This window comes from Alosa pseudoharengus, unplaced genomic scaffold (assembly GCF_046254945.1).
Source record: "Alosa pseudoharengus isolate Yale_2024_CS ecotype anadromous, Long Island Sound unplaced genomic scaffold, YU_APseudo_1.1 YU_APseudo_1.1_scf_4, whole genome shotgun sequence".
Classification (NCBI taxonomy): Eukaryota; Metazoa; Chordata; class Actinopteri; order Clupeiformes; family Clupeidae; genus Alosa; species Alosa pseudoharengus.
The window spans coordinates 20,103,959-20,131,392 of record NW_027468774.1 but is presented as its reverse complement, the minus strand read 5'-3'; the positions used below and the strand labels follow the sequence as shown (position 1 = coordinate 20,131,392).

The following is a 27,434-nucleotide window of genomic DNA, read 5'->3' as shown; positions in this document are numbered from 1 at the left end:
TTTTAAAATTACTATTCTTTTATTTTGTTCAGGATATTTACATGAAGTGGATGAAGGTGCTCCACCAGAAAAGTGACATAAGTCAGCAGTCTGGCATGGCATCTCACCCCACAAACTGAAAGTGTAATGCGAACAGAAAGGAAAAGCCTTTTTAACATTTTAGTACAGTGCACTGGCCAAAAAAAACAATCTAATCTCAACAAACACATCTGAGGCAAAGCTTGCTAGATTGCCAGCATAAATATTTGTTAAGGATTTTAATGGAAACTAACACAAATAACTCACTGTGTCAGCCCCAGGTGACATTTGACATTTCTGCTCAAGATTAGAGGATGGAAAGGTTCCCTCATACATTCAGATATGGTTTGCTGCATGTCTTCTGAAAACTACTTCCAGACTGGTGGTGTAGAACATGCTCTCCACCTAACAGTCTGTGCAGGCAGACACTGGAAAGGTCGGTGATCTGAATCCGAAACCATGGTGGTATTTCACAAACCAAAATTTCTGTCATGGCTAGATAACTGCTGAGTGAAACCCTAAGGCCTCTGGAGTACAGATTAAAATGAAAACAGGACAACTAACTTTACTAATGCACTTATTTGGGTTACTTAAGCTTATACTTTGTAATCTGTCCAACTGTGCTATTAAGGTAATGCACCTGTACACCACATAAACACCAACAAACACATTGAGAATACCAAATAAATCGTATAAAAAAACTGCATTGATTACGTGCTTATTTCTTCACCTCCTTCTTTCTCCTGCTCTCCCTTTCTATGTCATTTTCAAAACCTGGTCTGGTGGATATATAAGGACACACAGGAAGGCCGGCACCCTCTCGAGCTACTCAGCAGTGATGAGGCATTTCAACCAAGCAGTGAGCTGGTGCAAAACGGTAAATGTCCAGTTTCAGTAGCTCCCTCCATCAGCTTTGGTCTGGACTGGCATTCACATGTGCTTCTTGGCTTCCCTGGGTGCCTCTGCTGTTCCCTTGGGTTCTGTGCTGAACACGGACATGAGATCACGAAGAGCCTGAGCAATGTGCACTCCGAATTTATGGGAATCCTGACAGACGCAAAACACAGGCAGAAAAGAGGCAGAGAGAGAGAAAGGGATGAGTGGGATAAAAATAAGCACAGGGTCAATTACACGCCGATTGTGCATGAGGTCTCATTTGTTTATGTTTATTTCTAAAACTGATAGTTCTGGTCCTTGATTGTGATTGGCTGAATCTTGTTCGATGCCGTTGTAAAATGCGGCATTAAAAATACACCTTGACCGTATTTCGTTCTATATTACTGCGCTACCATAACTTGATACAAAAGTTAAAGTAGCTGCGTCTCGACGTTGCATGGCAACCATTCAAATAGAGGAAATATATTTCTAGCGTGTTGTGCCTAACAACGCCCCTTAGCTGTTATTTATATATATATATTTTTTTTTTACATTTCTGGCAGGCCAGCTTTTGTGTATATGCACTGGTGCTTTGTAGTGTGTGCTTCTCACCGTCTCCGAACAGGAGTGCTTGCAGGAGACATGGAAGTTGATCATGTTGTCTCCCACGATGATGTAGGACACGCCATAGCCATCGTCCGCTACCTGACACAAAAACACACTTGCACACTGAGATCGATATATGGGGGTGAGTTGCCTTGACATACAGATTTTGAAAGGGAGAGACACTTACAGGCCCAAAGCCCCCTCCCAAGGAGATGTACTCGGGATGGTTCACCAGATCAAACAACTCCATCTGCTGGACAGGAGTCTGAGAGGTGGACAGGCGCCACGGCTCTGAAAGCACCTGGAGAGAGGTACAAGACACACACACACACACACACACACACATACACCAAAGACTGTTAAAGAAAGCATATTGATGGGATATAGTAGCTGCACACAAGGCTTCTTCAGAACTGGATCTAATCAATCAGTCTCAATCAAACCAGCAGTTATTTAAAAACTGCTTCAGAAGAGAATTCACAATACCACTTACGTATTTATCCATGTATTCAGCCCTCAATTTAAAGATTATTTCAGTGACTTTCCCAATTCTGATATTAGTACTCACTTCTTTGAGGAAAGGAGACTCCACTCCTAGGTATTTGGAGACAACGTACAGACAGAAAAGGTGGCGGTCGATACCAGAGCCGGTCATGGCCAATCGGTACAAGTTCTGGTGCCTCTCAACAGCCAATCGGAAAAGCTTCTTGCAATGCTCTGGTGACTGAGAAATAGAGATGATGGTAATCAGTGAATTCTTCTCAAGCTTGTCCAAAACCCTTGAAAGCTCATAAAAGTTTACCGGTACATACAGACAGTTAAAGGCTAAGCGATGTTACGCAGTTTCTAAGCTAAAACATTTTTTGTCACATACTGCAAACATCACCTCACCATCCGCTAGCTGCCTGTGCCCTGAATACACTTTAAAAAAATATATGGTCTCTGTGGACAGCCCAGGGTCTAAAAACATCACAAACTGTTCCAGCCAATAATCGACGAGATTTGGGTTTACGAGAGTTTCAATTGCATGGAAAGGAGGGGGAGGGAGTAGAAAATACAGAGAAATACACTTTGGGATTTAAGACATTTTGATACTTTAACCATAATTTCATAATCTGTTCTGCACAATCTCTTCTATGCAAAATTGCACCAAATTGCAATGCATACAAGATCATTTTTGTGAAAATTCTGTCTTCACAATTATCATGGAGTCCGTATACTAAACAAGAATGGCTGTCTTTTCTGTTAACGACAGTAGGATTGTGTAATAATGGTAGGGTCCCACAAATCGATAAAGATAACAGTAAATACATTCAAGCTATCCACGTTTTTTCTATGAATTTATGTCCTTAATCTGAATGTCTTTGCAATCAGAAGGACTAAACCAAAGACGGTTGATGAACTAGTTTTGGGACTTTCAAGAGGGGTTTTACAAAAACTTTACATTTTTAACTATTGCAATGTTAATATTCTCTGGTCGCTTTGACCAAAAATATAATATTGTTGTGACCATTTAGGAAAGCTCCACTTACTTGAAAAGGCAATCATCTCAAGACTTTGTACACATATGCAGACATTAAAAGAATATGCCAACTTTTTGGAGAAATTAGCTTATTTGCCATCTACCCCAGAGTTAAAGAAGAGGATACATACCCTTCTCTTTCGTGTAATAACCCAGTTTAACACCATTAGCCTAGCTTAGCATAATTCACTAGTAGTGGGTTGTTCCATGTAGCCTATATTCCTTTTAAAGGAACACGGAACAACATTTTGGGAAATTAGTTTACATGTTGTGACGTATAGTTACAACATATAGGCTACAAATAGGCAATTTTCTAAGCATATACAAACTTGGAACTATGTTCTCATTCAAGAAAAGCACTGATACTTGGGCAGAGTGATTTGCACACAGCACCTAAAAAGCTGCAGTAGCAGTGCTTCAAGTAAATGAGAATGTAGTTATAATTATACTAGTCACGACATAAATAGAACAATGTTTTAGTTTTTTTTTTGTCATTTTTGGTAGATGAATTCCTTTCACGGTGTTCAAAACCTCAAAAAGCACCAATGCAGGTAACCCTGGTGTCCTGTCAGGAACATGTAGAGACAGATCCTCATCCTGGCTTACCTCTCCTGCCTCCAGAGCCCGCACAAAGGCACAGCTCTCATTGGAGCATGAGCGCACCGTCTCCGTACGCCCTTCACGGAAGAGCCGTGTCATCGAGGCCTCGTAAGTCAGGCAAAACCCGCCTCTATTCTACAGATCGGAAAAGGGAAAGGGAGAAGAAGTTGAGAATCTTTTGTTTCACTTTGGAAATGTTGTATCCTTCCCCTTTCTAAAATTAGACTAATGTGATATGTGATTCCACTAGTCAGCAATGTTAACATGCTTGTCAGTTAGTGTGTGAGTGAGTATTTTCTCACCCGGTAGTAGGCCAGCTGCAGAGCAAGTTGAATGAAACCATCAGGACTCATCTTGAGCTTCTTTATCCGGCCTTTCCCAAAGTCCCGGAAGGGGAAAACATGGCAGTCAACGTCATCAGCCAAGGTCTGTGCCACAGTCAAAGAGGCCATCTCCTGCTGTTGGACCTGAGACAGAGAGAGAGAGTTTTTTGGGGGGGCATATATATGATTTACGAGAACTCTGGAGGGGCCACTCAAGCTCCTGGCAATATTTAATGTCCCCACTCTGGCCCCGCGGGTAAATCTGGAGAGCAGATCATATCTCTATTTGTCCATCCTCTGTCCCTTACTTCAACCCTCCTGTCCTAACCCCTCCTTCTAATTAATTTTGTGAAGGAAACGAGGAAGGAACGATAGGAGGATGGAGGAATGAAGGAGAGGCAGATATGAGAAATTAATGATTTCAGAGGCACGAGCTGGAGGACCGAGGAGAGAGGCCGCACGCAAATAGAATGTTTGGGATCCACCCCTGGTGTCCTGTCTGTCGGGAACATGTGGTGGCAGACCCCCACCTGCCTAACCTGTGGAGGTGCATGGCTGGAGCATGAGCTCACCGTTTCGGTCCATCCCTCACAAAAAATGCATTGAATTTTCCCAGTGTTTATATAAAACTGAAGCGTTTTGCTCAGCTATTTTTGGAAGTTTTACAGTCACTGCACATACCTGCACATAATGTACCTGTGCAGCAAGCGCACAAAGCGCAAAGTGCTCTGGGCAAATAAGTATGAAATCAAAACAACACCATAAATATTGTGTATATCAAGTAATCGAGTGTAATCGAGTTTTGCAACTGTATAAAAAAATTGTGCATGTGCACGGAAACTTTGTACTTGTAGAAATATTTTGTGCAGGTAAAGTAGCTTATTATCAGTTGGATTTATTTTCTCTTGTTGTAGAAGGCATAACTTGTTAGAGAGACACCAGGCAAGCCTGATGCTTTTTCTCTACGAAACTCCCCCTCGCTCGGTTTGAAGCTCTTTTCCTTTTCTTTGCATCTTCTGTCAAGGGTTTTCGCTGCTTCTTCGCCGGCTCTGCCATTAAACACACGTTTGCAACAATCGCTAGCGTTTCGTTAGCCTGTCCCTGTGCTGTGGATGCAGGATGTAAACTGATCCTGCTTCGGTCGGCGGGTACGATACACTGAACTTGCAAGCAGGATATTCTTCCTACAGACAGTAGGGGCGGGCGAGAGAGTCTTCATTCGCCCTGTAATGAGTCATTTAATCATATACCGACTTACGAAGATGAGTAATTAACATGAAAACGTTGCCTGGTGTCCCTTTAAGACCTAAGTTCGCTAGCGCTGTGCCTGCCTGTGCGCGCTATGGTGCCCGGCCCGCCGACCCTGGCCAAGAGATGTGATGCAGGACGTCCCCTGATTGGCTAGTCAGTAGGCGATGCAATGTGCTGATTGGCTCTGCAGAAACGCTGTCAAGACCGTGCCAAAATTCGCTGATTGGCTCTTCGAACCGGCAACCCTCCGGTTACAAGTCCGATGCGCTAACCAGCAGGCCACGGCTGCCCCAAAAGCTTCGTAGATCCAGTGGTTCCACACACGTTCAAACTAAATCCCTATGGACAAATGTTTTTTACAAGTGCACAAAATATTTTTGCAGGTATGCATTTTTTTTCCACACTTGTGCAAATCATATCCTCAAAGACAATTTTTTTTCACACACGCACAAAATATTTCTACAAGTACAAAGTTTCCGTGCACATGCACAATTTTTTTATACAGTTGCAAAACTCGATTACACATACACAATATTTATGCCGTTGTTTGGATTCCATACATAAGCAGCGCTCTCAACGGAATCTTGTTTTACTAGAGCAGTTTCAGAGCAGTGTCACACCAGTTGGCAACAACCAGCCAGGGAACACAGCCAAGGGAAAACCCAGATGTACATTTCTGCTGTGCTGCAGGGTGAATTCCTCAACAATGATCCAACAGTGTGTGTGTGTGTGTGTGTGTGTGTGTGTGTGTGTGTGTGTGTGTGTGTGTGTGTGTGTTGTTCTTGTGGTCTCCTTTAGCACTGTAGCCTGATTGTCAGTCCATCAAAGATTTAAATAAATAAATGTAAGCTGTAAATAAAAAAATGTGCAACTAGGCAAACTAGCTGTGATAACTTGAAATTCATGTTTATAATACATGGCCATGTGAAACATCATTTTTACAGCACAGCATTTCCAACTATATTGCCAAGACACAAACTTTCATTTTAGAAAGGTTTTGTCAGTGCAAACTGTTGGTCACATTTGCAATAACCTTAGGGAGTTAGATTGCTAGATTGCTAGTTTTAAGCTACAACTCTGTGGAGTGAATTTTTTTTGTTTCTGATGCAAGAAAAAGAAAAGAAAATCTAAGCAAAAGTTTTGAGAACAAACCAAACTGAAATCTGTTGTCAGATGTTGCCTAATCAATTTGTAAGGAAATTAAAAAATCCACACAATTTCCCTCAACCTTCAACCTTCCTTGTAGTTCACCATATTGCAGTTTGCGCCCTCTATACACAATTATTCCTGTATACACCAGGGGTTCTCAAAGTGGGGTCCATAAGCCAAGGGGTTATTATTATAAAAGTTCAAGTTTATCATTTTAAAAATTAAATGTACAGATGACACCCCTTTTCACCCATAAAACAAGCAAATTGTATCATGAAGAACCATTCTTACTGCTGCTTAGCTTGATTTATTTGTCAGCTAGCTAGCTGATGAATGTGTAGAGAGTCAGTCCATGTGATGCAAGTGATGTGTGGTGCAAGTGATGCAAAATTCAAGAATGACAAAAGACCAAGTTACACATCTGCCAGATAGTGGACCTGGCCACAACTTCAGAGAATGGCATGCTTAATTGTTACGGTTATGATGGGGTCCTCAGAACAATTTCTCCCCCGAAAGGGGTCCTTACAAAGCAATTGAGAACCCCTGCTATACACAATACTTAAAAATACCTCCCTCATCCTTCCCCATTTTGTTTAAAGAAAAAAAGATGACGGTAATGTGCGCAAATGTTCTTTAACTACTAGGAAGTATCTTCCCCCTCAAATTTCCTTAGGCAAATCTGAGGTGGTCAGGTGGAAAACTTTTGTTAAATTTGATGAATTGAGATGAAATGACCCTTTTGAGAATGGAAACAATAAGATATTGTGAACATCTTTCCACCCCTCATTGGTTCCATGGCTTTAATGGTGTGGTTACTGTGTGTAGGTGATGAGCGAACACACTCAAACTGAGTCAACAGGCCGAGCTGACTGTTCACCGGCCAAGCTAAAACCCCCAAGGGAGTTTTCCAACTTGTACTGAGAAAGGTCATTTGAGCGTCCATGTGTGTGACCTTACATGTACAAATACATAAGTATAATTGCATACGCAAATATGTTTGTGTGTGTGCGTGCGCGCATTTCCCACCTCTGCTGGAATTTCCCAGCTCAGTCTCTGAGGGGGGGGCAGAGATCGTTCCACTTCTCCTCTGCAATTTCCATCGGTGGTGTAACCAAGCTGAAAGGCATCCGTTGCCAGGGCGAACTGCAAGATAGGACCACTATTATGACCTAGCCTTAAGGAAGACCGTAAACAGCTCTCACATTCTGACAGATTTAACTACCTCACAAAGAATTATAGGCCATAACGAGAAAGTGTGGGAGTCCACATGATCTTTGTCTTAAAAGTCTACTGAAGCCTGTAGAAACTCTACAGAGCTGTGATTTAAATGAAGTTTCGATCCTCCAGATTCAATAGAGGGGTAAAGGGAAACACTGGATAATCAGTGTATCTTGAATCAACCAGGACTGAGAACGGGACTAACTTATAACATTATAGTCACATTTGGCAATTTCAGTGTTTATTTGAACTAGGAGAGCTTTTTTCATGGCCATTAAAACAAGTGAAAATCCTCATTGTCACAAGTAGCTTGAGTCATGAATGATTCAATGATCCATTCTTTATTCCACACCTTATTCTTTCTTCCAAATATAAGACTAAACTAACATAGTTCTAAGGAATGAGTATGAACACATGGAGTTGAGTATGAACAACTGGGTTGATCTGGTGCAATGTGGAAGACCAAATGACCCTGCTAGATGCTAATGTTAAACAGGGAGGATTAATGAGTAAACTGATGCCTGTCCAACCCACCTCCCAGAGATGAGCCACAGTGGGAGCATCTGCCCAGGAGTGTTCCGCATTCAAGCCATTCTTCCCATTCTTATAGACCACCACTGAGAAGGACTTGTCAAACCATCTGTGTGTATAGGTGAGGGTGAGAGAGAGAAGGAGAGAGAGAGAAAGATGGGAAATTAGCCAGAAATATGGAGAAAACTGGGACAGAAACCAAGACAGAAATAAACACTGTTTGGGATAAAGATGAACTCTGAAAGCCCATGATGGCGCGCACACACACACACACACACACACACACACACACACACACACACACACACACACACATACACACACACACACACACAATCGGTGTCAGAATCTGCAGCTGTGCTACCGACCTGTCGTAGCATTTCCCATGTAGAAGGGACTTTGCGTAGCGGTCCAGGTTGCCCTCGGGGTCATCGCCCATCATTCCCTCCTCCTGGTCGTCCAGCGTGACGAAGAAGGCAGCCTTGTCGATGCAGTCCAGTGAGCGCTTGTTCACGCCAGAGCTGAAGTATTGCTTCCGGACATGAGCCCACGGCACCCTGAGGCACGGAGGAGAGGAAGAAGGAGAGAAAGAGAAAACCAGCAGGGAGAGGTGAAGAGGAGATGAACACCTAAAAAGGTCAACGATACTGAATCATAGCATTTCAAACAGACAGGACATAAGCAACTAACACAATGCTAAACATCTTTGACAAGTGTTTGTACAGTCCTGGCTCTGCAGCTCTGCCAGGAGCGTAGATGGAAGGGGTAAAAGGAAGATGAAATATAAAAAGATGAAAAGTCCTTTTTACATAAATTGAAGAAGATTATGCAAAGTTGTGTAAAAATGTCTATATTTATGGTTAACATTGATATTTATGGTACTTTGCTAAAGGAAATATTACATTTATTGTAAAACTATTGTGTTACAATAAATGTTCCTCATTACTGAAATGCAACTTTACCTGCCTACTGTATAAAAACTACATTGTTCCTTTAAATTAACAAGCAGATCTTGTTAATTTAATTTTAGAACTTGTGTGTGACAAAAGGTTTAACATGGAATCCAGTTCAGCTGTTCTCTCTTCTCTCACATCATGATATTTGTGTTAATGTCATAGAATCTTACACTGTGGACCATCATTACCAATATGCTGCGGTATTTCAGTAATGAGAGTTAATTCATTCAAAATGGAATTAAATATATAAAACATTAATTTCATTTAATGTACTTATTTGCGTAAATGAAAAAAAAAAATCAGATTTTTTTTTTCTTACTAATGGTCTCCCTTTGTCATTTCCCATATTGGTAATGATAATTATTTTGGATCATGCCACCATAACATTGGAAAAAAAGTTATATTAAATTGTTTCACTATAATACTTGTATCAGAAAATAAAAGTTCTATTTAGTCACTAAATTACAAAAAATCAATCAAATGAGGTAGATAATATTTTGATGTCAGTTGGCAGGCTTCGTGAGATTCACCCTTATGGCTGCTTTTCTACAGAAGCACTTCAGCCACATGTAATGCTGACAGTGCAACTGAACAGGAAGATGTTGAACCCACACAGAAAGTCACATGCTACAATTATGAACAGGTCTCATGAGCAATTCAAAAGAACTGCAAATGTCATTGATCAAGCAGTGAGAGACCAGACCCTCAGACCACTGATCTTCACAAGTGAAGAATAACTACAAACCCATCTATGCTGAGTAAGGGTTGTTCTCCAATTAAGAGCATCTTTGTCTTATCAAGTCATATCAAGTGTAGTGAAATTAACTGAATAACAGTGTAAGTAAGATATTGTATTATATTAGGTTAAACAAGAATTATCATGATTGATATATTCACTGAAACGATTTTGCCACACTAGCACACCCGTCATTAAAACATGGGAGAATGACTACACAAGCCAGTCATGATCTTGAATCTGAGCACTACTTAGAAATGTCAGTAGGTCACAGCACAAAGACAGGAAGTCTGCCTTGACTGCAACAGCACCAGCAACCTCAACTTTCTAAGAAACAAAATGATGCCTTTCCAGTGCTGTAACCAAGACACTCAGTGTGGAAACTAGTGGCTGAACCTACTTCAGCTCCTTCCTTAAAGGTATACATACACAAAAGCCACACTTGGCTCTATACATCCATACAGTCATATTTGACTAGTGAGATGTAAAATTGCATAATGGTTGCTCAAAACCAGGGGGTCAGACTTTAAAGAATCAATTTCAGACGGTTAGCAATGACTATGTTGGTGCCAATATGTCTGTGGCTAATCAGAGTAGGGTTCTGGCTACTGTGGTATAGAGCTGCAACAATTAATGAATCAATGAATTGTCAACTATTAAATTGGCAAATATAAAGGATAAACTATTAACTTTTCTGAGCATTTCTTTTAACAGAAGAAAAAACTGAAAATTCCATTTCAAAATTCCAATATTTTTTCACAAAAAAAAACTAGGAGCCCTCATTTATATTACTGGCTAAGTGCAAAGTTTAAAAGTCTAACTAGAGCTAATTTTATAGTAAGGCAAATCAGTTAGCTAACTTAACACAGGAAGATCCTAAACACAAACATTAATGAGTCAACTCAATGCTCACACACCATAGCTTCAGTCCATGCACCTTGAGACACCTAGCTCTTTCACTGACTTTGTACTTTGCCCATTGTTGAAATTAGGGCTATAAATGTTTACTAGCTAAATAAATCATCTTTACATCGTGTTATATATACAATTATATAGCAGAAGATTGCAACTGTAAGACTGTCGTAAGCGGCAAGCTGTATTAATTTACAGCCGTTGAGTGTTAGATTGCGCTTTCCCACCGATTTTGTTCCTTTTTACTTCTCTATAGGTACAGCATATGATAGTTCACTGCTGGCAGATGCCTCAGAAATCACCTTAGATATATTTTTTTATATTTTTTACCTAGTTGTAGGAAATAGTAGGAAATACGTTCATATTACAAGTGATAGAATTAAGGTGTGACTTAATGCTTAGTTAATGCTATGACATGTAAAGTTAAGCTTGCCGAACTTTACTTGACTGTGACTAGCCTACATTCATGACACTCCCTAATGATCACCTAAATCCCATGAACACACAGATAACTCTTACACCAACCTTATTTTATGCCTTTTATTCATGTTTGTTTAAAGATTTAGTAAGTATACGCCCTTTCACTCCCCACTTCGATGCAGCTCCATTATATCCAGTATTCTTTCCCCTAAAATGGAGCGTGTAGGTAAAGCACACAACATTCCATCTGCAACTATGTGTAGCACTCAACTCAATCTAGATTCTGTCAGAATTTCTGTGGGTGGTTAAGAACCAACCAAGTGGGCAGGACCATGAATAATAATTAGGCAGTTCTATGTAGCAATGACCGCTTATCCAGATTGGCTCAATTTTTCTGCCTTTTCCTTTCATTTGGCTATAGCATACAGCAGACAAACTGCATAGATTTCAAACTTAACACAGGTTTATGTTTTATATGTTTAATGGTTTGTGTGTTGTATGTCATGTGGTGGTCTACAAAGTGTGAAGGATGTCCTGCCTCCTAGACTAGTTCACCTATAGGTACCAATAAAGTAACCTGAACCTGAACCTGAGGTCACAAACTCATTTTGACCTATGTTATTTCAAAAACTACAGGAAAAATGGGATTTTAATGGCATGGGAGTGATTGTATTTCCAGAGCCGCATGTGTGACCACCATGAAGCTAAACATCCAAACCTTAGTGTCAACCTGGTCCATTGCCATGCTTGCTGGGCTGAATGCACTAGAATGTGCTACAGTAATTAACCAGTCACTACAATCTAGATGGAGTTGTAATCCATTACTTTGTGTAATCATTATGTCAACACCCCAATGTGGATACCCATAGCAACCTGGACACAGAGTTTGCATGTGATCTTTTGGACCTGGAGGAGGAAGTGCTCCCTCATACACCTTAAACACACAAATACAACATAGGCCTACGCACAGAGCAGAGAGCTGTCGACAACATTTAAGTCTGTGGTCACATTGTTATTGCTTAATCAGTCAGATTGTCTCTAAATAAGTAGGCTACTCTTTTGCATCTGTTTGCAAAACACACACACACATACAGTACAAACAAGTGTTTGTGTGCAAAGGTACAGTATACCACCCTAGAGTTATAAGAATAAGTAGAATAAAGTAGAATAAGTGATAGCATTGCATTGGTATTAGCTTTTTATGTGATATCACCCTATATGTCTATTATATGCTTATGCAGGGATATATTTCAGGTGAATAGGCAAAAAATCTTAACAAATAGAAATCCCCACAAAACCTCCACAGCTGATTATTTACATTGTGTCAATGTTTTTTGTATTGGAAGTTTTCTGAAATGTTATGTATAAATATGTAAATGATCCATATCATTTACTTACATTTCAAGTACAGAAATCTTAACATTGGATAAAGTCAGGTTCAAAAGTCTTGTTTTTGATACATATTAGAGTGAAATGTTAATCATTGCGTATTTCAGTCATGTCCCCAGAGTGTAGCACTGTAGCTGCCTGGCCACTGTAGCTGTAAGCACCCATTTTCTTTTGTATTATTTCGTATCGACAGTACTCGTTGACTTTGAAAAACGAAGATCCTAAATCCAAGCGGAGATGACCTCAATCCAAGATTCTGTACACACACACACACACACAGATGTTTGACTCACCGGTTTCCAGCTGTCAGGGCACCGAGCTTCTCTTCTCCGGGGAGCGGTGGCGACGGGTCATCCAGAATGCGTTGGATCTGGAACTGGATCTCCCGGGGGGACAGCAGCCGCCCTGCGCGGTACACCCACAGCCTGAAGTAGCGCCCTTTGTTGTACACTGCCACAAACTCACTGTCATGCCAGTGCTGCAGGACATCTGAAGGGCAGAAATGAGACATGCATGAGATTACGAAAGTGGACATACAACTTGACGGTGTCGATTGGGTCGACTGAGTATCAAAAGATACTTTTTCCTTTTCAACTAAAATGTCAAGAATGTAATACACTTGTGTGTATTAAATCTAGTGTCTAGTAACTATGGTAGGCTAAATCAACAACACACTCAGGTATGCATATACATTAATAGAGGATGAATAGCCTACAGTAGGTAGTTACACTGTCAAGATTTAGCAGTAAAAGAATCAGTACGTGACAGGGGGGGTGCATTCGATATTAGTGGGGGTCTAGGAAAATTTTGAAATTCTGACTGCTAAGCACACCATTTTAACACAGTTTGGTCCTAATCAGGGGGGTCAGACCACCCCAATCACCCCTGTAAAAGACCACTTTTGAATTTGTGCTGCTATTTAAGAAAGAATACGAGTTGGATTATGGGCAAATTGTTTATGCAATGTTGTCTGTAATTTACCCTAATCCAGTGTTTCTTAACTGGTGGGATAGGACCCAAAAGTGGGTCGCAGAACCATTCTGGGTGGGACACGGAGCTTGTGTTAAAAAACAACAAATCACTCAGTTAAAATCTCCATGGACATAGATAGACAATATTTATGTGATCGGTCATGTTACACATCATTTTAGTGGCAAACACAAGTAAACAAAATGGGACAAAAACCCCAGTGTGTAGTGTGCAGTGAATTGCTGGCACCAGAGCATTAAACCATCAAAACTAAAATGCCATATGGATGACTTCAGAAATGTAATGCCAAACAACAGCATCTTCCAAACAAATAGGCCTACAGGCACTTTGTGTGCCAACATATCTGTTGTCTTGAACGCTAACAAAATATATGGGTCGCGACTTCACGAACATGGGAAATTGTGGGTCCCAAAGCCAGACAGTTAAGAACGACTACCCTAATCTATTTATGAATATTTCGATTTTGTGTGTTTTGATATGATGTGTCTGTGAATTGACCGGAAATGTTTGATGCCACTTTGCTTTGGCCTGCTTGTTTTTTACCGGGATTGTATTTCATTCATGAATTTTGAGATGACTTGACGCACGTTTAATGACAGAAGGATTATCGTATTGTATGTTTTGCATTCCCTTGGAGAGCACAGCGAGGAACGGTGTTGTTCACATTATTAAGATTGGTAACTCTTTGGAAACACCTACATGTCTGTGTAAATTAATCTATGTAACTTTGATATTTATTCATGTACCGGTAATATGGGAATTTGTACAGTGGAATCAAGAGTGTGAAATGTTTGTTGTATGTTTTCAATACAGTTTTCACGGTGCTAAGGTGACGATGGATTAAACGAAATGTTGAACGTCATGCTGGTCTGGCAAACTAAATAAAAGACACCTTATGCATCAGTCGAGACTCTCTCTTTTGGATCTAAGGGCTGTAACATAACCCCCATATTTTGAACTGTGCATACAAAGATATGACATAACAGATATCTCAGATCATTATTCAGGTCTTTAGGCGCCACCCAGTGGTCCGAAAAAGAAACACTAGTGTAGTCTTTACTGGTGTTACCTGGTGTAGTTTTTTATTGCTTTACATACATCAGCTAACCTTAATTGATTTAATGGGTTAGCTTCTACACATTTATATAAAAGTGTGGAGGGGGGGGTTCATGCACTCATGAACATTTTTTCTAATGAATGAAGTAATTGATAATTTCGTCCCACCAGAAAAAGTGAGCATTTTCCCACACCTATAAGACCTAGCTGCAAATATGTGTGTGTGTGTGTGTGTGTGTGTGTGTGTGTGTGTGTGTGTGTGTGTGTTACCTGTCTCCTCTCCTGGTAATCGTGTGGTGTTAAACATTCGTTCACACTGAGCAGCACATAAAGGGATAACAGTGCCAGGGACTCGACTCTGAGGGCGTGAAAAAGAAAAGCAGAGAGAAGGAGAGAGAGAGAGAGAGAGAGAGAAACACATACACAGGAAGTCAGGAATGCCATTTTATGCCAAGTCCACATGGGAAACAGAGCACTGAGCTCTAAGTTTACAAGCAACTAAACATCCATTAGCCGGACCACTTACAGGTTTCAGCTCCTCCCGGTTGACCTTGCGGCGGTAGAGCAGCAGCGCGGTGATGGTGTTTCCTGCCCGGGCCGCCTGGAGCGGTGTGGGCGTTACATACAAGAAGTCCTGTGCCAAAGAATGTGACAGTCACAACATACCACAACAAAAATATAAAGTTGATAAACAGCTTACAAAGCTATACACACTCTGCACTAAGCAACTGGTTAGGATGGACAATATATGGAACTTCTAGCTGAATTAGAACAGTGGAAGCACTCATGCTACATTAAAATGTGTTATTCAATGTTATAATTTGAACATATGGCTTTACTGGAGAAGGTGAATCTGGGATGGATGGCGTGGCACAAGTTTCTTCTTGCGATGAGATATCAGCTTTTGCGATTCAGTTTGCTACACGATAACATTACGTGGCACTGATGACTAGTATTAGGTGATATGCAAAAAAGCTAAATTTATGGTTTTTCAGTGTTATGGATGATTCACAATGCTAATCTTTTTTGTCTACATGGATTCAAAACAAGGCTTGATTCAAAAATAGTTTTCCTTACGGTATTCAAACTCCACTGTTTGTTTTCCAGTAACTAGGACCATATGTACAATATCAACAAAAGGGAACACACAAGACTGCTATCTTACTTTTTACATTCTGAATCTAAGAACACACTCTAGGAGCAGGTGTGAAACAAAAAAAAAGCAACAGAAAAAAGCAGAACTTGCAAGCGTGCCAAATATTAGAAAAAATATTAGAAAAAATACTTTATTAAAAGTTAAAATTAGAAACCTGCATGCTTTTGTTTCAGGTGTTGAACAAGTTTGTTGTGCTACTCCATTTAGCTCAAATAGAGTTTTTACAAACTGTACACAGCGCGAAGGTCTGTTCCATATCTACAATTGGGCCACAGGAGTGCATTTCAACAGCAATTCCTGAGGGGAACACCAAAAATAGACCCAAAAATACTGTGTCACATCAGTGACATAACATATTCTTAACTAATCAAACCTGCTGAATTGACTATAGTTGTAGTTTTAGTTATTCTGTTGGTATAAGGAAAATGCCTTGATTTAATAATGCATGACCTCAAATAATGTCAAACATACATGGCACATATTCAGCTTAATCATCTGAATTTGTTAAATGGAACACATTTGCAACTTTGAATCAAGGAAAATGTCTATCTTTCTAACAAACTATCCTGAAATGTCATATGTTTACAAAGATATTTGGCAGAAGATGTCAGCTCTGTTTTCTAAGGAATTAAATTATTTCAGATGGACCTTTGACCAAGTGGACATAGGAAGATCGGTCGTATGCCTATGTACTGACAGTTCACAGGCCTGCTGCTGGCCGTTTGGGTGCCCTTAACATAATTGCTTTGAGTGAATGGCTTCCTTCTTTTTGTAAAGCATGACAAGATGTATACCAACTTCAAGAAACTTGTGATATTAATTGCATTAAGTCATCTTATAATGCAGGTTTGCCCTTCCTCGCTAATACAGAAATATGTGTGTGCATAGTTTAATTTAAAATTATTATCTTGAATTTCCCCTTGAGGATCAATAAAGTATCTATCTATCTATCTATCTTAAAAAAGACCACCTCTAGTGAAAATCAACTTTTTAACCTAGTTATGACCGTATCAAATTTGTTACGTTTTGCGAGATACATCATGAGTAAAATAAGTAGTCAATAGGCTCATTCAACTTCATACGCAGGTAAACGTGATGCATGTTGGACTTAACACAATACATGCTGGTTAGAAATGCGGTGCGACTTCCTCTGGCGCGACAGGACATCACCAAGATCTCACATTGTCACATGATATAAAGACCTTGCAAGAGCAAGGCGCCTGCAGTCAACTCCTTCAGTTGCTCTCCTCTGGCTGCACCAACATGGAACCGCCTCTGTGATGACAGAATTTTGCCCTAATTGGTCCCCAGGCTTCACTGATGCATGACACGTGTTACAATTTTATTCAAAGAATTTCTTCTCTTATGCAATGGCAATTTTAGGCAATGTGTAGGGGCGCTCAAGCATTTCATTTTAGCACCCCTGAAAAATAAAGTAAAACATGGATATTCCCATCGCTTAGATTCTGTCTTTAACAAAGAAAGCAAACGCTACGCAATCTGCCATTGTTTTCACTGAAGCTACTGGAAGTAGAACGTGTATGACTTGATAGCAGCCTTTTTATAGCCTACTCAACCCCTGCAGTCATCAGAGGTTCACGTTAACGTATCGAGTCAGGCGTAGTCAGCCGCAATAAAGACGCAAACAAACTAGCAAACATGCAGCTGTAGCAGGCAGTGATTGATTTTGACTATTATCTGCATGTATACAGAGAAGGCTTAACAGGTCCTGGCCGTTTGCCACTAAGAGGAAACCCGAATTATTACTGAAAAGGTAAATCACTGAGAAGGATGTTCAAAGGTGTTAAAATGTTAGTTTTAGAATTATACCCTATCCATTAGGAAGGCAACACATATAAAATGTAGCCAAAGTGTTTAATAGATACGTCACTAGGACCATTTATAACTGAAAAATCAACACAGTCCAATCAGAGAGCTGAAAGGGTGAGAGGAAGATGGTGAGTGGTGTGCTTTGGAAAGGAGGAGGGCTTGCTGACACATGCTAAAATTTCCTGAATTCTGTTCCTCTAACCTTGTTTAGGCCTTAATTCAGGAATCTCTCAGCACAGTGCCACAGGGGAATGGATGGAACCAGAGAAACAGCAGAGTGAGAGGGGTTTGAAGGACCACATGGAAAAGGAAGAGCAATGGTAAAGAGATCTTGAGAGGGAAGTTATGTGGGAGAGAATCCTACCATGCCATAGTAATTGCTGTTAACCATGATGGAGTTCCGGCCCCGGAGGTAAATATACTCCTCCCACCAGTCACTCACCTAAAAAAAGAGGGAGAGAGGGAGGGAGAGGAGAGAGAGAAAAATGTGTGTCAGGCATTTGAATTAGTTGCCAGGTTGCTTGTAACATTTCAAACAAACAGTTTCAGGTTTCGACATGTCAAACCTCGTCTCCCAGGCAGCTTAAATATGTGCCCTTGGCCTTGCTCCTAGAGTGGAACTAAACACACAGAACATCGCAGTTCCCTCACGGACAAACAAAATGCACTTAACTTAAGCATCATAAACACAGTGTTCATATCGCTTGGGTTCACCAGGAGTTTCCAAATGCAGAGGCTGACTCGGCAAATTCAACAAACCAGCACAAAAAAACACAGTAAACCACTGAATGACCTACTTTAGATTTTTTTTTTATAATTTCTTGTTATATTTGACCAATACAACTTATGCAGCCATGCGAAATTCAGCCTGTTCATCTGTAAGGCTTTCTTGCAATTAAGGTTTTGTACCAGATAACTCTGTGAACTTTAAAAACGCGATACCAGAGTGTCACTCACTAAATCTGCATTGCCTTGGGCAAGTCTACTTCCTGCGAGTGCAACTGACCAGACGCTTCATGGGTCATGTCCATCCTGAGAATGCCACCAAAACTAGTTCTGCTGTTTGTCAAAGCTGTTTGTCAGAGACACGATGGGGGCAGCCGTGGCCTACTGGTTAGCACTTCGGACTTGTAACTGGAGGGCTGCCGGTTCGAACCCCGACCAGTGGGAAAGTGCCCTTGAGCAAGGCACCTAACCCCTCACTGCTGCCCGAGCGCCGCTGTTGATGCAGGCAGCTCACTGCGCCGGGATTAGTGTGTGCTTCACTTGTGTGTTCACTGTGTGCTGAGTGTTTCACTAATTCACGGATTGGGATAAATGCAGAGACCAAATTTCCCTCACAGGATCAATATAGTATATATACATACTATACTATACTTAATGCAGTAGAGACAGGGATTACACTGTCTGACTGTGATCTATTGAAAGGCAATGCTTTTGCACAACCCCAAATCAGGAGAAGTTTGGATGTGTAAATGTGTGTAAAATGCAAATAAAAACAGAATGTGATAATATACAAGTCTCGTAAACCCAAATTTAGTAGCAAAAAGTACATAGATAACATATCAAATGTTGGAAATGAAAATGTGGACTATTTCATGGAAAATGTATGTTCATTCTGAATTTGATGTCAACAACATGTTTCAAAAAAAGTTTGGACAGGGAATGTTTACCACTGTGCTGCTTCACCCCTTCATTTAACAACATTCTGTCAATGTTTAGGAATTGAGGAGGCCAGTTGCCAGAGTTTTGAGAATTAAATGTTGTCCCATTCCTGCCCTATACAGGATTGCAGTTCCTCCACAGTATGGGGTATTCTTAATCATGTTTTTCATTCCATGATGCACCTAATTTGACAGGTCTGGACTGCAAACAGGCCATTTTAGCACCTGGACTCTACCTCTGTGGAGAAATACTGTTTACATAATGTGCAGAATTCATTTTGGCATTGTTTTCCTGAAATATTCAAGGTCGTCCCTGGAAAAGACATTGCCTGGATGGCAGTATATGTTGCTCAAAACCTGTATACATCATTCAGAATTGATTGTGCTTTGCCAAATGTGCAAGATGCCCATGCTGTAGGCACTTATGCTCCTCCACACCGTCATAGATGTTGGGTTTCGAACTGAGCACTAAAACAAGTTGGATAGGTTGGATACTTGGATAGGCCCTCTCCTCTTTAGCCCAGATGAGTCTATGATTTCCAAAAATAATGGCAAACTTTGATTGGTCTAACCACAGGACAATTTTCCACTTCACCTCAGGCCCAGATAAGACAGTGATATTTTCTGTATCATGTCTCATTTACAATTTTGGCTGTTGCATGGTTTAAAGTTTTTGAATTGAGTATCAAACTGGGCACATAGACAATGGTTATCGGAGGTTTTCCTGAGCCCACATAATGACTTTCTTTACAGAAACAGGTCTGGTTTTGATGCAGTGCCATCTGAGGTCCAAAAGACCACAGCCATCCAAAATTGTTTTTCAGTTCTATCCCTTGTTTGCAACGATTTCTCTGGATTCTTTGAATGTTTTAATTATATTATGTCCTGTAGATGATTAACTCCCAAAATTCTTTACAATTTCATGTTAGAGGCATTAAAGGGAAACTTGGCAGGATTTCCCCCTCTGCTGGAGAAATTGTGCATTATGCTATTTCAAACTGTGGAAAAAGGTAACGATAAAGCACATGGATTTGTTTACAAGCTAGCAAAACGGTTAGCATAAGTTTGGCAGACAATGTGGATGTTACAAGGTAAGAAACACGATTTAAAACTAGTTTCTTGTTTCTCACTTATCTTTTCGGGACGGTAGTCTCAATGTTGCAAGGTTGGTTTTCCGCCTGGGGACGCTAGGGGCAGCGGGAAAAGTCACCATTTTCACCGGAACAGGTCATTTAACCATCCAAATGATTTCTAAACGGGTTTATTACGTTGAAATAGTTGCCAAGTTCCCCTTTAAAATGACATTGTTTCATCATTTGTGCACACAGGTTTACACAGAGCGATGAATACCCCTACATATTTACTTCTAAGAGACTACACAGGGCTGCCGAGTTAAAGAGACTAAATAACATCTCTGAACACTGCTCCTGCTTAGAATAGTGGCTCTTATACACATGAAGGAGTGGACCAGGTAAATAGAGATGATGCACAATGAAATACAATTGTACACAGAAAAATCCGACACATCCATTCTGTTTTTTTTCACATGCAATACATATGCTATATTGAACAGCAAAGACCCTTATTTGAATGATGGGCAATGTGCAAAGTCTCAAGTCTAAATAAGCTAAATTGATAACTAGGCAAAATCAATTTTTCTAATTTCATACCATGGGCAAGACCTTAACTGCAAACATTGATGAGTGCACGCACATGCCATACGATAGCTTCAGTTCATGCAGAAGAACTTTGCTAGTTGATATATTTTGTTGATTATACTTTATCCACCATTTAAATTGGGGCCCCAAGACACACATTGCTGGGGTACCATAGTCAAACTGACTCTTATCCCATGTGCTTTATGGTTTCCTGCTGTGACCTGGCAGTGTGTATAGTTTCTGTTACTAGTGGCTGCTTTACATTACTGGTCCAGACTTACATAGTTGGTGGCCCAGAGGGCTTTGAGCTTGAGGTAACGCTGCAGTCTGTTTCCAAGATTCCTCTCAAACTCAGCACCCAGCTTGGTCAAACGCTCAAACTCTTCATCATTGACAAGTGGACGCACAGACAGAAGGTACTAAAAGACAGGGAGATAGAATGAGAGAGAGGATGAGAGAGAGGATGAGAAAGAGAGAGAGACAGAGAAAGAGAGAGAGAAACAGACAGACAGAGAGTTTTAATGATGTTTGAAAGGTAAGCACATTTCTTTCATGCATTAACCTTATCCAATAACACTCATAAGCATCCATGCGCACAAAAATACTCATATCCACACACACCAAGCTCATATACTAATCTGTCTACATATAGCTGAATTGCTGAGTCATTCAGTGACCATCAACATCAAACCTCACTCAGCCAAAGAGCTAGGGTCACAGCACAAGTTATAATGCTCAATTCTGATTTCTTTTGCTCAAATCCATTTTTTCGCATTGTTTCTACTAAATATGACCAATAGTAGACTCCTACACCTGTGTGGACAGGTGACAGATCCTGAACTGACCTACATGCGTAAAACAACAAACAAACACAAGCACAGCACCCAGCCAGCCCAACTGACTAACTGACTACTTTCATAGCTCTCTTCCATTTTGACAGAGTGATGCTATAACCCACATCAGAGAGCGTTCTCCTAACTTCTCTGGTGCTTCAGTGAAGTGTTTGGAATTCTGTCAGCGCAAAATTCTGAGGAATTTTGATCAAGAACGTAAAAGTCACATAAATTGATATAACAATTCAGACTGCATGTCTCATTGCAAAAGATCAGACCTGTATCGGTTGTACACCACATACTGAAGTGGCCCAAATCAGAATTGAAAAAGCTGTTCACACTGTTTTGACAACATCAATGTGTCACATTAAGTGAAAAAAAAATGGATTTGGCCTAGGTGTGTGATTCTAGCCTTACTTAAGTTACCTTCTCATCAGCGAGTGAGAATGACTAGGGAAGAATAAACATGGAATGTGTGCTTTTTCAACACAGGAGTACTTGACCTTTGTCCCAGAAGCCACCAATATGAGTCACATCTGTGCACCATAGATGTGTGCGCGCACACAAACACACATACAAACTACACACACACACACACACACAATACACTCACCCGCTGCAGTGTGTCTTTGATGGGTGGGACAGGCAGGTGTGGAAGAGACGTCTGATAGCTGTACAGTAGCGGTTTCCTTCCTGATAGGAGCCTGACCAGAGGCTGAAAGAGGGAGACCATATGAGAGGGAGAAATGGAGGGGAAAAGAGGCAGATAAAGAGATGGGAGAAACCAAGGACGTCTCTTAAAGTAGTGTAGGGTTAGGTCTGTTTTGAATGATAATTTTTTGTATTGATTTTGTCATTCAATACAAGGAGCAGTGCTCAGTGAGAGCCTTTGGCTTACCACTATACCTTTTTTCTTTTATAACCTGTGAACATACATACTTCCTTTTTTTTATCTTAGTGCTGTTAGCATTCTCAAATAATTCAAAATAAGAAGTCAGCCCAAATGAGCTATCTGTGCTACCACAGAGCACCCTGCTCCAGGCCTAAACTCAGAGAGAGAAGAGAGGAGAGACAGAGGTGTGTGGGAGGGGATGGGGTTACTGACCACCCAGACTTTGGTGGCAGTGGAGATGCGTCCGTGCTGCTCAAACATCCAGCGGTGGTAGGAGAGCAGCAGCTTGAGGCAGAAGCGCAGCGTCAGGATCAGCGAGAGCCACAGCAGGGTGCTGAAGACCAGCGCAGACACCATGGTCTGGCCCTGAGAGCTTAGAGACAGGCTGAGAGAGAGCGAGAGAGAGACAAAGAGAGAGAGAGGATGAGGGGATAGAGACAGATAGACAGACAAAGGGAACAGAGAGAGAGAGAGAGAGAGGTGGTGTGATTGCCCAACAGAGAAATTAGTGAGGCAGGGAGGATGGTAAAGGATGGGGGTGAGGTAAAGAGAAGGATAAAGAGGCAGGGAAGAAGATGGGTGTGGTGGACAAACAGGGAAGGTTTTCAGGTTATCAGTGGGTGGGGGAGCGAGAAAGAAAGAAAGAAAGAAAGAAAGAAAGAAAGAAAGAAAGAAAGAAAGAAAGAAAGAAAGAAAGAAAGAATGAGGGAACGGTGATGTTGCAAGACAGGATTAAAAAAAGGGAGTGGAAGTGAGTGAGAGCGAGAAAAAAGATGGGTGTTAAAAGACAGAGGGAGAGATGAGGATAGAGGGAGGGGACAGAAATAGAGAAAGGCCAAAGGAGAACGTAAAACAACCCAGGTATATGGAGAAGAACTTGAATTGCTCTATTTAAAGTAGTTATCGGTTATAATAACATGAAAATCTGCTATTTAACCTTTATGAGGCATGGAGCCATGTTTACCTCACAGGACAAGAAGCCAAGAAGCAATTGAAATTATTGAAGAAGGAGTTATGTATTCTAAATTACGTTCCTCTATGGAATGTCATCTGGCACTACTGCGCCCTTACACATTTGTAACTCCCCATTAATGGAACGACCCACCAAGTGCTACCAGTGCAGGGGTGTCCCTCTCTATCTTCAAGCTCCTGTCCTAACACATCTAACAAGTACTTACTAATATGCACTTCATTTTCTTCCCTCTCTACTTCCTTCTATCTTTGTCTTCTTCTACCACTATCTCCTTTGACTACACTTTGACTAGTACTTAAACTTCTCACCCTCTTAAACCACTCTCATCCTCTGGTAGGAGTATCTCTTGTAGTAGTATTTATTGTTACCTATGGTCTCCTTTGCAATGTAGCTTGAATGTTATTCCTCATTTTGTAAGTCATTTTGGATAAAAGATCTGCTAAATGAATAAATGTAAACTTGAGAAAATTAAACTTAAGAAATGTGATTGTCCATGTCATGTCATATCATTGAGCAGAGACAGAGATGTGGGGGACATTTTAGAGCAGGGTGAGTGTCCAGCTGTGGAGAAGGAGGCTGTATTCTCACCTGAGCGGCAGGTGCTCCTGGATTTTAGCGATAAGACCCATGGAGGGGTCCGACTGCATGTATAAGGTGCTCAGGATCGCTATGACAACAAACAGCCAGGAGGAGGGGCTGGCAGGATAGACACCCTTTATCACGCTATTCTGTAGAGACGAGGGGGGGGCGGTCAATGGGTTACATTCAAACATACACATGAAATGTTCCCTATCCTTCACTCACCCAGATGCACACTCACACATTTGGATAAGCACACACACAGAATTTCAATATAAAAGTCCCCACACGATAATACATGGGCAGCAGTGAAAATGGGAACACATACTCTCATGCGGCTGATTCTCTTCTTCCAGGAGCGCAGGCCAGACCGGTAGATGTGTGAGAGTGCTTGGTAGGACAGCTGCAGGTCAACCCCCTCCGGTGTGATGGTGAACTGGAAGGCCACAGCCTGGTGGGCTTCCGCCATGTCTGTGGGGGAAAAAGATGGTAGAGAAGCCCCCAGAGTCATCAAACAGCAACACACCTGGCTACACACACTGTGGCTTCATAAACTCTCAGAAACTCACTCATGTGCTTCAGTTCAGACCATTTGTGAAGTGAAGAGGAAGAACAGGGGACACACTCCTGACACCCAGGTGTGTGTATAGAAAGTCACTTAAAAGACATCTCCAACCTGTGACTGCTAGCAAAGGTGTATACAAAGTGAACCTACTCAGAGCCAGAGAGCTTATGTAAACAAGGCATTACTGGATTTGTGACATTCTAAAAAAGGCATTTGTGATTTTCCATAAGAGGTGAGAAGACACTGCCTCAGAATGTCCTCAAGGGCCATCAAGGTGTCATTCTATTCTGAACGACTGAAACATGTGGCACGCTCACCTGGGGACTAACCGACCACACCATTCACACAGTTTAACATGCAAACCCTGTGGTAAAGACAGATTACAGAGGCAGGTCTGCTGCATCCGTCTCCTGTACCTCACTGGCTCCTGGGGAAGATGTGGTATGTGTGTGTTTGTGTGGGAGGATTGGTGTAATGGTGCATGTGTGTGTGTGTGTGTGTGTGTGTGTGTGTGTGTGTGTGTGTGTGTGTGTGTGTGTGTACTGTGTGAGTGTCACCATCATCTACCAGCAACCCTTCACTCAACACCACCATCTACAAGCTGATGAGTGTACAGTCACTAGATGTATGTACAAATGTATTTATTTAATGGCCCCCCATGGACAGAATTTCACCAAACTTGTGAACATCTCAGCCGAAGATAGAGAAAGAATTCTGTGACTTTGCTGTAACTCTGTTACCATATCGGCAACAGAGTTACACAATTTAACCTAAGAATATTTCCTATACTTGCATGAAAAACTTCAAATGAAACATACTAAATCAAGTGTCCCACCATGGCACTTTCTTTTGGAAATTATTTGCACTTTTGGGCTTAATGCCATTGAGGGAGGGGGGGAAACAGCATGGTAACATGCATGGTTACAGAACAGCATATTTTAAAAGTCTCCTAAAACCCTTTTAGATATATTTTCCTTCATTTTGTATGTCAAAACTATACCAAGGATAATGTGTGCAACATAAAAAAAATCTTTCATAATTACTTTCAGATTTCAAGAGCACAAATCTACTGCCTGACACTCCACTTGGCATTATCTTCAGAATGCTTTTGATTGTTTCAAACATTTGATCTAGGCCACATAGAAACCAACTTTAACCTGTTTTGTAAACTTTAAGTGATTGGTAATCAAAATGTGTAGCAGGAGTCAGTCTGGCTTAGGAACAGAGGAGCATCTCAAACTATAGGCACTGCAGTAACCATCCTCCTTCCTTTTCTTTCCTTGTCGACTAATGAATGTATTTACATGCAGTTCAGGCATGTATGTACATATTTGTCCCCCATTGTCCCTGTTGGAAGCAGGAATAAGTTACTGTATTAAGCAGCACAGAGAAGAACAGCATTGTATGAAAGCAGCCCCACAACTCATGGCATCTGCCACATGCCGACAGAGTGGGGGCGAGGCTGAGAGAGAGAGAGAGAGAAATGAGAAGGAAGTGAGCACAAAGACTTCTCACACTCTGCTTAGAGGCCGGCCAGGGCAACAAGCACAAGTGAGAAAGCAACGCATGAGAAACTGTAGGGCTGGTTAAACGTGAGCCACAGGGGAAACTTGCTCTACAACAAACGGATTGAAAGTAAATGCTGATATGAAGTGTGCTACTTTGTTTATCTCTCTCTCTCTCCCTCTCATTCTCATTCTGTGAGTTTATATTTCATTTCAATCATGCAAGAAACTCAATCGTATATAGGCCTAACGTACATAATGCTATAAATACATCCTGTGCCCATCCTTCTTATTACTTCCTCTCGACACAGAGCATTGTTGTGACGTAATTTGGTCTCTAGCTGAAACTCTGTTAGGCGGTAGCCTACTTCATACAGTTTATTCAGTTCAGCCCCTTTCAATTAAATTGTGTCGCACTTTTGCTTTACACGTGTTTTCATACATAAAGCTAAGTTTTCCAGGGCCGAGGGAGAGGGAAACAGCTAAATAGGTAGTTTTACTGAAAGTAATCCTGCACTGATAGATAGAGGTATATCGACAGGTTGTGTTGACATTCGCCATGTTAACTTCTCTCTTCAAAGAGACCACCCTTTCACCGTACTACCTAGCCTACATTTCATTTATTCATTCATCCATTTACAGGTCCAAAAATAAACTGTAAGGAGAAAATGGAACAGCTAACCTACATACTAAAATGGACCAGCGAAAGATGAAAAACTCCAACACATAACCATATATAGACAAAACAAAAAATCTTCCTCAAAAACTGGAATAGACTACTCCCTGACTCCACATACAGAAATGCCATGAAAAACGGCACTTAGCAGCCTAGGGTAGCCTAATACTACGCATTTCAGCAGAACTATTTTACACTGAGCGCATTAATTAATTCGCACTCTCCATCCGTCAACATCTAGCTGTACGCTTTTACACAAAAGCAATTAAGCCACGATGCATTTGATGATTGTTATGTTGCAACACAATGCAACATACATATGCTATAAACGTTTCGTACGATAAAAAGAACAATTAGTATAGTGAACCTACCTGAGTAGTTATCTTATTTATCCGCTAGATCTCGGAAAAATCCGAACGCGAAGGCCAGTTGTCCAACACAGATGTGCAGTCCAATCGTTACCACCCTTCTATTCCAGATACAGTAAGCAGGCCGGCGCCCCCCACACACTCGGTGCCAATTCATTTACATACGTGATGACGTCATCGAC

At 41.1% G+C, this 27,434-nt stretch overlaps 1 protein-coding gene across 1 annotated transcript; it reads right to left on the bottom strand.

Moving 5' to 3' along the window:
- cpt1a2b (carnitine palmitoyltransferase 1A2b) lies at positions 1-27,383 on the bottom strand. Its single transcript, XM_076265219.1, has 19 exons — positions 27,256-27,383; positions 24,467-24,609; positions 24,148-24,287; positions 22,800-22,971; positions 22,308-22,409; positions 21,143-21,280; positions 17,904-17,981; positions 15,080-15,187; positions 14,824-14,911; positions 12,801-12,996; positions 8,463-8,651; positions 8,098-8,203; positions 7,372-7,488; positions 3,925-4,089; positions 3,629-3,757; positions 2,069-2,224; positions 1,688-1,801; positions 1,507-1,599; positions 1-1,065 (listed from the first exon to the last, which is right to left on the bottom strand). Exons 2-19 carry the CDS (start codon positions 24,605-24,607, stop codon positions 949-951), a joined length of 2,349 nt encoding a protein of 782 aa, XP_076121334.1. The 5' UTR covers positions 24,608-24,609; positions 27,256-27,383; the 3' UTR covers positions 1-948.
- Between the last annotated feature and the right edge of the window lie 51 nt (positions 27,384-27,434).